We start from the raw sequence: 12,321 nt of genomic DNA on the forward strand, positions 1-12,321 counted from the left end.
CAGGTGGCGGACACTGCAGTGGAAAATAGATGAACTGGTAACTAACTGTGAAACAAGATGCAATGCATGACCCACAACAGAAAATATGCTGCACAATACACAGGAAGTAACAAAAACAAATGCCTTCAAGAAAGGGAGAGTAAAGCCCAGTGACTGGGAAAACAACGGTCCCTTGTGACAGATTACATTTGATTCAAGTAATTTGATATTTGAAGTTATAAACTCCAAATGTGATGTTTAAAAACATAATTAATCTGATGGGAAATTTATAGAAGAGAAAGAAAAGGGGGGGGGGGGGGGGAGGGCCATAACATGTTTACCAACTTTACAAAAATTCCTCTGTTCCCTATTGCTCATAGAATAATGCTTATTCAGATGAGACAGTGCAGTGGCTCAATGCTTAGCACTGTTGAATTATAACTATGAGGTCCCAGGTTCAAACTCAAGCAGGAGTTAGGAAAATCTAGGTTAATGCTGCTTTCCTGGACCTATAGGACACTCTTAAGAAAGAGATTCTTAATGTGAGGAGTTTGACTTTGTGGCTGAATCAAAGCTAAGATGGAAAAATGTGAGTTACGCATTTAGATAGAACGAAGAAGGTCAGATGTGGTTAAAGATAGCTAGTAATGATCAAAGTTCCATATGATGATGGGTTTGTGTAGATTATTTGTATAAATTAAATTCAGAGGAATGTGTAGCTGTAGCACAGATTATTATCCAGGACTAAAATTAGTTAAAATTGTATCCTTTTGAATACAAGGGGTTTATCAATAGCTTACAAGTATTTAATGACTATAACAATCCAGGAATAGTCTGTCTTCTACTGTTAAAATATATCAGTTTTGTGTTTCTTGTTTTCAGGAGTTGTTAAGATTGATATACGGAAATATAATATTTCTATAACAATTGTGACTGCCATTCAGCCCCACAGGACAGGCTTTGGTTAACTATTAATCTCTAGGCGTCACTGTTTTTCCTATGTACACATTCAGTTACCTTCCATCGCTCTTAAATATGAACCCAGTGAGTTCCTAACACAAAACACTGACTGCAGTGGGCCTCTGACCAAAGCAGGTAAGAGACTTTATGCAATTTGGATTAATTTATTGAACAAACAAAGTCTGGTTACAGATAAGTTATTGTAAATAATCAGGGAATCAAACTTTTATTAATTCTTGAGCCACAGAGAATAATTGCCCTTTGACTTGGACTCCACTTTGTTTTTTAAATGATCTTTGTGCTTTTTTTCTAAGCCAGTCATTTTACAATATGAGCCTATCCCTAAGCGTGCTGATGATGACCTCTGTGTTGTTGGTGCTGTCATTAGGTAGGTTTCCCCATCGTGGTCTTGATTTGGCTTGCATGTTGTGTGTGTGTGTGTGTGTGTGTGTGTGTGTGTGTGTGTGTGTGTGTGTGTGTGTGTGTGTGTGTGTGTGTGTGGACATAAAAGATGAATTTTAGGAGCAGTGCCTTCAAATAGTTCTATTAAAAGAAAGCCACTTTTAATGTTTTTCCCTGAATGTGATGTGTCACTGTTCTTATTTTACATGTAACAGCTTGTAAATTAATGAAATATTCCTTAGAGATGTAATAGGCAAAAGGTTATTATTTTATAGCTGGGAAATATATTTGTCATATTTTGAACCTAAATTACTTAATTTAACAGTCATGCTGTTCATAATGTTTGTTATTTCTATCATTATATATGTTGGGCAAATGAAAAATATGATCCTGTTCTGTTTTAATTTTTATAGGACTTTTTGACTTTACAGTTGGAAGTCATCTGCGAAGGGTTTCGTTTTTTTTAAGTAAAGATGACGACAAAATGAACTGGATGGATTCACTGAACAAGTGTAAAAGCAATGAGAGTTCATTGGTAACTGTGTATCATCAAGAGGACTTAGGTGCTCTTTTAAAGAATGTGCCTGGGGAGGAGGGGGTTCAGTTTTGGTCAGGGCTGCGTAAGAATCAAAGCAGTGTCACGACTTGGTCAGATGGAAACTCACTTGCATTTAATAACTCACAAGTAACTAGTATTGGTGATGACCAAATCTGTGAAGCTATGACAAACATAACATGGAAAGCTTTCAACTGTTCGGACAGGAAGCCTTTCATGTGCTACAAAGGTAAATCAAGCAAGTGATATTTGCTTGCATTTTGGTGATTTCCCTTTTTTTCTAATTCAAAAACAACACTTTGTAAGATGCCTCTTAAATGTTTGCAACACAGCACAGCTGCATTCATATTCAAGGCCTTCTTCTTTTTGTCAGATACATTGTTTTTGTGTACATTTTCTACTCATGCATTTGTGAGCAATTAATTGTGAACAGTGATGAGGTCCCAAAATGTTAATCTGCATGCTCAGTACAACAATCATACCAAAACCATGCAAGGTGTTTCCCTGAATGATGACAGGCACAATGTTTTTCGTACAAACCAAAATATATGAATTATCATGTGACTACTCTGACAGCACACCTTACCAGAGATATATTCCATTTAGGTTTTGTCTGATTTGAGTCACTTGAGTATGCAGTTTAAACATAGTCTGGGTTTGCTTTAAGCCAGAACCACCTTAAAACTTGTGATGAAAATGCAGTTATTTTAATTAAATGAATGACAAAAAAATAAAACAAAATAAATGTTGTGCTTCTTTTGTTTGCAGATAATAATTATATACTGATTGATAAGGAAAAGGACTGGTGCCAGGCACTGCAGTACTGTAGAAGACATTACACTGATTTAGTGAGCATCAGTAATGAGACCCAAAACAATGACGTGTCTGAAAAAGGAAAAAACAAAACCTTTTGGATTGGGCTTCAACACGATCAGTGGACATGGGTAGATGGAAGTTGCTCTACATACAGAAACTGGCCGAAGAATAATAATAATAATCCAGAGTGTGCTACCTTTGATTTGAATAATCTGCATAAAGTGCAGTGTGCCATAGACGGAGGAATATTTTGCACTAAAGGTAAGTAACTATTTATTTCAACAAACTAATTTGACAGTAACTATGACAGGAGCTATTACCGATAATTTTGCTGTGAAATATGAATATTTTAAGTTAAAGTAACTATAGGAGGAGTCTTTAAAACAAAACTTAGCCAGTCACCAATTCAGTCTGAACTGATTAGCTCTAGTGTTGCCTAAATTACACAATTCTATTCGGGGTTTTTTATACTATTGTATTAACACAAGCACTTTTCCCCATATTTCCTTTAAGTAAAAGCAAGACTGAAAAGACAAATTAAAGGTCCACTAAAACCTCAAATGTGTATTTATATAAATAATTGACTTAGTAGAACAAACTGAATCTATCCAAGTATTATTTGCAACATAAGAGTAGTAATTATTTTGGCATAGAAGGTTTGCATGCAGAATATTCATGATGTGACTGAAATTATATTATCTTACTTATATTTTTTGCGTGGTTTTCAGGCAACATGAGAATCAAAGTTATCAAAAATAAATCTACTTGGGAAGGAGCCCTTGACTACTGTGAGGAAAACCACAACGGCCTGCTGTGGATTGAGGATGAGGAAGATCAGAAGGCTGTTGAACAATGGCTAAATCACACTGAGGTTGAAGGTCCATTCTGGATTGGTCTCAGGCAGAGTACTCTCTTTGGGTTCTGGATTTGGAAAGACAGAACAGTGGGCTACAGCAAATGGAAGAATGGCAAAATACCAGCGATGCCCATGTCCAACCACTGTGGTGTCATTGATAAGACAAGCGCCCTTGGGCAGTGGAGTGATGAAGATTGTTGGCGTGAGCATCATTTTCTCTGTGAGGAGGAGATTGCATTTATGAACAAAAAATAGTTCATAGTCATCAATCTTTACTGATAGACTGGATTAGCATGTAGAAACAATGTGGGGGTGATCAGGGAGTTTAAATTTAACACATCCTAAGAGCTCATTTGTGCTTAGTTCCTCAATAGATGTTTTTATTTGTTCAGGTTAGTAAGTAATCTAAGATTATGATACTTTATGATGTAGTATAAGATATATAAAACATTAATGACTATAGTTGTAATAAATCTCAATTATTAGAAAAAACAATAGTTTTACAGAAGAGAAAAGATGAAATGTTAGAAATGATTATTAAGGCTTGCTGTGTTTTGGTTTTTGTTGTTTGTTTTTTGGGGACGGGGCGGGGGTGGGGGGGGGGGGTGATTAGTGTTTACATTTGCAAAATAATATGCCACATTAAACCATGTTTCGTAAGTGAACAGTATGATGGCATCCTTTTTAAGTTATGATAGTCATATACTGAGTGGCATTTCATATAGACAGAGCATTTTTTTTTAATCATGTTTGTTGTGTGCCTTGAGATTCTTTGAGAATTTCATGCTTTCATGTGAGCTTTGTCTAAAGTAAAACAAGAAAATGCTTCTGTAAATTTAACTCCACATGATTTGTTATTTTAACATAAATGGCAGAAATAGTTTTACTCCAATAATTTAACTCACTGAAGAAAAAAATTATAACGTGTGCTACCTGATGCACTGATTAATATATCCCACAGATAATGAAAACTGAGTGTTTTTTGTTTTGTTTGTAGTCCTGACTGGGAAATGAATAGTGTTTTTTTCTTAACACATTTACTTAATCATGTTTTAGTCTTTGTTTTTAATAACTTAACATTAGTAATTTGTCAAGTTCATATTATTGCAGTAAAAGTTTCTTAATCAGGATTACTGGAAGTTAATGCAAATAAAATTAATCTAGCACTTCATAACAAAGTTGTAATGTTGTGTGCTCAAACCCACCGACAAAATAAACAAAAGAAAACAAAAAGCACACAAACACACACACACATAATACAGAGTCAATAGAAGAGAAAATAAACGTCATTGAAACTGAACTGGACACTGGAAAAATGATACTGAATATGGAGGTAGAAGACAGAATGAAAAGAGGAAAACAGCAGACAAGATTTATGGATGTAGTGAAGGAGAATACAAAGAGAGTTGGTGTGACAGAGGAGGATGTTAGGGATAGGGTAAGATGGAGGCAGATGGGCCACTGTGGCGGACCCTAAAGAAAGCATCCAACAAAAGAGGACAAAGACTAGAATAGGTCTGGAAAATGTACTTCATCGTTTACAATGTAAAGCATAAGTAACCCACCCCTAACATAAACACTATGCTAACAAATAAAAGGCCATAAATACAAAGAAAGACTGAGACAACACTTTTCCATGTGCTCAAAACTTGAGTAAAAAGTCTCAGTTCTGGTGTTTTCTAAAGCATTTTTCATGCAGTTTGTCCAAAGGCAAAAAGAGAAGACAAATGAGAAAGTAAGTGAAACAAAGTGAAAAAATGAAAGGGAGAGCCATAGGAAGGGGGGGAGAAAAAGAGGAGCAGATGGAGGGAGGGGAGGAGAGACGAGCAGTGGGGCCTGACTATTAACGTCATGGTGTGAGCCTGGGGCTCCTCGTGACACAAGAGATGAGTGGACATATTTAGCATAAATGCCAGACAACTCCGTAGCAACTAGCCAACCCATTACGCCCTATAATCGCAGGTCTGAACTCCCACTATTAAGTGCTCACATACAAAAATGAAGCCCTAATTACCTGCACTGGTTGGCAGCGATATTGTTGACAGGTTGGTGGGCTTCAGTATGTAATTGTTGGACTGTTGGCTAGCCTTCATCTTGACCATCTTCAGACTTAACATGCAATAACAGTTACTCAGTTGAAAGCAATACATCAGTTAGGGGATCATTTGATTTTAATCTCAATCACACAATTGGCATCCTATAATTAAACAAACATAATCTGGTGATATTTTAAATGTGTGCTCCACCGATAAAATTCAAAGCAAAAGCAAATCAACCCCATGCCTGTATGAGCCAATCACACCTGCTCCATGCAGCACGTACCACTACTGGACAAGTAACACTACATTAAATGACAGATAAGAACCTGTCCGGGAAAGTTGGAGGTAAAATGAACACATTCAAAGACTTGTCTGCAAAGATACATTTATGAAGAGTAATGGACAAGGATGAAAATGTGACAGCAGCGTTTAAATGTTTTTACCAGCAAAATCAACAAATAATTGTGGCAAATAATTAGGATCTTAATGATTTAAAAAATTCCTTATAAACATCCCGCCCTATTATTTGTCATCAGTCCAGTGGTGCAGTGTTTCCAATTTATTGCCATTTTCGCTTTACGGGAAATATTTCAAAATTGTCATTGTTTAGTTTTTTGAAAATTCTATTTAACATATAATCGACTTACTTTCATCAATTAACTGATCAAACAGTAAATAAAGTACTTCTTTAATCTTTTTTATATAACAGAATATATCAGTAATAACCCAGTAATAACACTGTATAGTAATAGATGAACAGTATAACAAGACTCAACCTAAATATTAAATTATTTTATTTTAAATTAAGGACATTTTTGTTAATGTTCATGGAACTGTATTTACATGCAATTCAGTGCTTTCTTTTTAATAAATAATTTACATTTTTTGAGACATTTTCCACTGCCATATATGTTGTTTTTTTTATTAATTAGTACTATTGACAGTGCTAAACACATTTATTAGACAACTACCCAATATAACATTTATGCCAAAGCCGCCCTAAAGTAACAGCATTTTTCTGTATCTGTAATGGTTAATCCACCACTATGCACAAACTCTTTAATCAAAGTGATATGTTATATGCTAAAATATAATTATCATTGTTATTTAATTGCATTCCTCACCAAACATTTTGATTTTGTGGTCAAATGTAACTAATTAATTTAATTATTTTTTGACATCTCTCTCTGTCGCAAACCCTTTAGACTAAGGCTACGTTCACACTGCAGGTCTTAATGTTAAATTCAGATGTTTTGATCAAATCCGATTTTTTTGTCAGCTTGTTCACACTACAAATAAAATGCGACAGCAAACGCGCTCTAGTGCATGTGCAAAAGAAGACGTCACACACAACGCGCTCTGTTTAGACCCAGAGCAAACAATATTGTTTGACTGATGGCCCTTAATATAAAGACTTATTTCGGACTTTATTTTTCCCAATTTTTTCTTTAAGTTATTTTGTTATTTACATAATAATGTAAATAACCTAATAATTATCCTTATTGCTGTTTTAGAGAGGAGCGGTGCTTCAAAGGATAGTTGCAGATTTCTGTCAGAATCTGCAGATTATACAGTACAAATAAAATGTTCACGTTTCTCCAACGTTGTCTTCCCAACAGTTTCACTAACATCTACACTGGATGGCCAGGAAGCGTTCACGATGTATTCTCGGGCTCTTCTCCGGCGCTGATAATTGGTGTCTGTCTTGTGTCAGTGACGTAAAAGACGGATTTAATGCGACATGACCATTCAAACAGCAGTCGCTTTCTGAAACATCAGATATGTATCGGATTCAGTACCACATATGAAAGTGACCCAGATCGGATTTGAAAATATCGGATTTGTTCCGTTCACACTGTCATACCATGATTGGATATGGGTCGCATAGGGTCAAAAAAATCGGATTTGATGCACTTTCGCCTGCAGTGTGAACGAAGCCTTAGACTCACAAACCAAATCCTATCCGGTCTTTAAGTCTTACATCATTAGCCGTGTCTGGGTCCAAACTCCGCTGCAGGTCCATAACTCAAACGATCATTGCGGGATCACTGAGAGTTGAAAAACTGTCTGAATTCTTTCATCTGTAATAAACTGATCAGTGTGCCTCCTCTACCAGGTCCATCCAGGGCATCCAGGCATCAATGGAAACGGAATTTATGACATTTAACGGAGTTAGAAGTTAGCAGGGAGTTAGCTCACTAGTTTCTATCTAAATATAATATACCATGTTCTAACTGAGGGATTTCTGAAACAAATTAAAAGGTACAGCTCTGCTATCACTTCAGACATAAATGAAGACAGAAAACTAAACAGCAGTCACATTTGTGGGGTTACTGAAGTTGGGCTAGCTGGTCTATAATGATGAGCTATGTGATCGCTAGCGACACAGCTATGTTAGCATAATATAAACACTGAAACTGGAGGATGAACGCTAACTTTTTTCCACTCGATAAAAGTTAACTTGAGGTTTCCCGATGGTTAGGGACAAATGTAATCACATGGCAGAATGCTGTAAACAGACCGAACGTCAGTCAGGAGAACAACTGAGATAATCCATCCACAATACGAGGTTAGTCATTAATATACTGCTGCATGGGCTGGGCTGTAGTTACATCATATGGTTTTAAATACTGAGCTTTAAAATGAATAGCAGTAATAAAAACCGAGAGAGGCCGACAGTGATCACTGACTGTTTTTAGGGGCTTTTTGAGATTAAATAGAACAAGAGAAAAATCTTTAAAACATGTTAAAAACACAAAAGCCTTATTAAACGCAGAGTAGTTTGGGCCTGGAAGCAGGTTTCATCACTTCATCACTTAAAGACCGGATAGCTGTACACACCTTAATTCTCTTAAAATTATTTTCCGTCTACATTTCTTGTACATTTTCCATTCCAAACTAAACAAACCACTTACAAAACATTATTTTCTGTGGAGGTGGCTTCAACAATGCATCCTTACGCCAACTGGGTTTAAATGTGTGCGTACCCTGAAAGCGCGCGCCGAACAGGCAGGCATCGAGTATAATGATTTGAATGGATTCAAGATGTTTATTATAATTACTAGTTGGCCACCACTGGCTGCTGAAGTCCCTGCCCCCTGCTTCAGCAGTGAAGCTCTTTCATAATTAGTATTCCAGTCCAGACCCTAGCAACCTTTCATGAGGTTTCTGTCGCTAATGGTTGATTTCACAATATCTGCATGAGTAATGGCATTTCAGACATGTTCAGTGTAGAGATGACTAATTTACATTGGAAATTGGCCATCAGAGCTGCCTAAGGGTCATAGTAGTTGAGCTGATGCAGAGGTAGGCATATGTGTGTGTGCCTGTATTAATATCTCTCTGTGTGTGGAGCTGGCCTTCATAGTCTGTTTCTTCACTAAACCTCTGGCCAGTGAGAAGTTCAAACTAGTCCCAGCTGACCAGTATTCACCTTCACTGTCATATCCATTCATGTGCATTTATGTGTGATTTTCTTCACATTAAAATGTGAAAATGCAGAGCAAAAGCAAAAGGTGCAGAAGGTTATATAGTAATGTCACATCTTAGATGGCCCTTCAAAGTACCATTTAATAATATAAACACTTTGGGACAAAACAGTTCAAGTGACTGCTTGAGGGGTCACTAAACTAAGATGAGCTTCCCGAAGAACTACACACCCCAAAGGGCCTTTCTTTCTTTTTTTTTCTAAAAGCTGAAATAATAAAATGATCTAACAGCCATTTTTTAGTGCTAACATGGCTAACATTATATGAAAGCTTACCCTTTATTTTATTATTGTTATCCAATTCAACCAGTGACTGTATTTTAGCCACTCAAGGTTCCTGTTTTGCTGGAAGAGTACCAATCTTTATGGTGGAGGAAAAAGAGACCCTTGATACAGCACTCTCAAAAACTATATTTAGTTGACCAAAAAAGGAAGCAATGTCATGGTCTGAGTGAGCGGCTGCAAATTTTCCTGAGCATCCTTGGATCTGCCCATTGGTAGGGCCACCACAGCTTCACACATCTGGAGCAAATTGGGACAATTAGGCCAAAGGGCATTTAGGCTCGGCGCTGTCATCTCTTCCACGGCAGTTTGTCATCTACCTGATGTTGGCAACCGTCTCGCACATTCATGTTTCTGCTCGCAAATAGGTTGACTTAGGTTGTTTCTTGTGCTCCAGGACTTTCTCCAGTGCTGACTGCCACTCACTTCTTGGATCTCGGTTTGTACCCGCTCATTGGGAAATATCTCCAGACCTCACCTGTCTGCCCTCCTGCCCGCTCACGACTTTAGATCCAACAGACCCCAGGTCAGCCGTTTCACCTTCTCAAACCCCGAGGAATTACATCACCTCCCCCTCAACACCTCACCTCCACATCCTGCAAGTAAGGTGGAAAGACTGTTATACTCACCCTCTCTAGTAGTCCATTTTAACCAAGCTCTAACTCTGCTCTCCTCTCTCCCCAGTGTGACCATTACTTACCTAACCAGATCCAGTTGTCCTTATGGTCCTGCCACTCTGACAGTTTCACGGCCACATTTCCATGCCACAGTTAGCCACGCCTCTGTGTATTCACCTTTTTCGCATGTATTGTACGTTCACCAATAAATTGTTTTGAAACGGTACCTTGCCTCCGCTTTGGGTTTATGCACTTCGGTTCTGTTCAAGTTGCTGGCCTCCCCCCAGCGTGACATGAATTTCCTCCTGGAGTTGCCAGAACCATGTGAACTTTCACCAAAAGTGGATTATATTTTCATTATTATATAGGAACATTAGGTATGGCTTGCTAATCCTTAGTTGGCCCGTCTTTTGCCTTGAGAACTGCCTTTGTTTTTCATGGCATAGCTTCATTGAGTTGTTAGAAGCATTTTTTAGGTCTGTAGTGACATGACAGCATCACACAGGTGCTGCAGATTTGTCGGCTGCACATCCATGGTGCAAATTTGCAACATCCCAAATGTGCACTATTGGCTTGAGATCTGGTGACTGGGGAGTCTGTTTGTGTAGGCCCTCTGCAGTAATAAAGAGATGGCCTTATGATTGGATGGTTAGATATTTGCATGAATAAACCGTTGAACGGATGTACCTAATGAAATAATTGGTGTGTTTATATTACTTTAGCATGTGGTTGTGCTGTCAGACCATTACACTTGACTGAAGGTATGCAAATATAGAAAACACAAGCCAATCAAGAGAATGTCTTCGCTAATTTGAGAACACAAGCATGGCATCAGAAAAATAAAGAAGCACAGATACTCTATAAATAGAAAAGGCTACAAAAAAGGGGCGGGGGGGGGGGGGGGGGGCTCTAAGAGGCAAAGGACTAAGACACACTTGTTGCTACCATGGTGACTCCTGAAGTTAGTAAAGTTGAATTTTGGTCAGTGGTATTGAGAAATAAAAACTTTTTTTATGTTTTACTGTTTGAAAGACTTCACATTTGATCAAACCAAGGCCAAAAGTCCAGATCTGCCACTTGTGGAGCAAATACATTTAAAGTTTCATTAGTTTTGCTTTGACATAAACAAATATTTGTGTTTAATCACACATCCAATTGCATGAGTATTTAAGCTTGGGAAATAGGTTGCTGTGAGCAAATTATATTGTAGCTCAGTTTTGAAACTGTTAAGCTTTATTACTGTTTAGCTTCATTCATTTATTTATTTAGTGCTTTACTTGGACTAGTAAATCAATGAACTATATATGCCCGACCCTCATATGTTATTATATTGTTAACTAGTAGACAAATAAAGCACAGTTTGTTTTAGACAGATAGATAAATATTGTACAAAAAATATGAACAAAATACTAATAAAGTTATTCGTCAAATTAGTCTTTGTTTATTTGAGCATATGCCTCCTTTTGAGAAATGGTGTTTTAATAATGGCGAGTTTTTGTTTTATTTTTTCTAGATAGCTTCCTACTCTCTGTATTTTCTTCTTCTTTGTTTCATTTTATGGCAGATGGAGCAGCTTGAGCAGGGCATTAGCAGAGCAGCAGGAAGAGCTTCATTCCCCAGTCTGACAACACAGGTTGCTTTCAGGCAGTTGTTGGTCTTCTGGATTTGACAGTATTAAGAGGCCAATACTTGATCACTGTAGTTATGGAAAAAAATTGGCATGAAACATAAAAAATATGCTTTATTTTTAGGCTCATGCAGCATAAGTAGAACTAGAACAAGGTCTATGTAGACAACCAGATTGATTTAAACAGAAGGGTAACTGTTCTGTCACATGCATGTGAGACAGATGACTAAATGAGTCTTTCCGAAGGCATGCCATCGGTCACAGCAAAGGTAAGACTTATTAAAATAGACAAAGATTATGCATGACTATACATATAAGTTGTCCCATTTGGATTTATTTCTTCAGTGAAGACACTGTGACACTTTGAACTCAATTCAGTCATGTAAAACTGCCAAAGTGGTGGGGTTCTGTTGACATATGTGAATGTTAAGTGCCTCTTTTTGTTCTTATAGCAAGAAACTACTGTAAAGTGCTCAGCTCAGGTCAAAGTAGGTTAAAGTAGTTGCAGATGACACCGTACGCCATGACACAACACACAATATACAGCACTGTTAGTATGAATCTTTTTTGAGAAACTAAAATGTTCATCATTTTTTAGCTATCATTTTTTTGCCATAGTAAAAAAAAAAGTAAAAAACAAATAAATATTTAAACACAAACATGAGTTTCCAAATGTACTGTTCTTTTACCACAAACGTAA

The 12,321-nt window shown here is 37.2% G+C and overlaps 1 protein-coding gene across 1 annotated transcript; it reads left to right on the top strand.

Annotated features, from left to right (window-relative positions):
• The first annotated feature begins 1,051 nt into the window (after nucleotides 1-1,051).
• Nucleotides 1,052-10,220, top strand: LOC145421468 (macrophage mannose receptor 1-like). Its single transcript, XM_080291830.1, has 7 exons — nucleotides 1,052-1,074; nucleotides 1,254-1,327; nucleotides 1,755-2,126; nucleotides 2,666-2,974; nucleotides 3,442-3,771; nucleotides 9,775-9,979; nucleotides 10,062-10,220. Exons 2-6 carry the CDS (start codon nucleotides 1,270-1,272, stop codon nucleotides 9,885-9,887), a joined length of 1,182 nt encoding a protein of 393 aa, XP_080147956.1. The 5' UTR covers nucleotides 1,052-1,074; nucleotides 1,254-1,269; the 3' UTR covers nucleotides 9,888-9,979; nucleotides 10,062-10,220.
• Nucleotides 10,221-12,321: the final 2,101 nt, after the last annotated feature.

Source organism: Astatotilapia calliptera, chromosome 17, assembly GCF_964374335.1.
Source record: "Astatotilapia calliptera chromosome 17, fAstCal68.1, whole genome shotgun sequence".
NCBI classification, from domain to species: Eukaryota; Metazoa; Chordata; class Actinopteri; order Cichliformes; family Cichlidae; genus Astatotilapia; species Astatotilapia calliptera.

Coding starts and splice junctions, on each gene's coding strand:
- LOC145421468 (XM_080291830.1), top strand. CDS start 1,270: ATGAGCCTATCCCTAAGCGTGCTGATGATGACCTCTGTGTTGTTGGTG. Junction 2,127..2,665: donor GCCTTTCATGTGCTACAAAG/GTAAATCAAGCA, acceptor TTTTGTTTGCAG/ATAATAATTATATACTGATT. Junction 2,975..3,441: donor AGGAATATTTTGCACTAAAG/GTAAGTAACTAT, acceptor CGTGGTTTTCAG/GCAACATGAGAATCAAAGTT.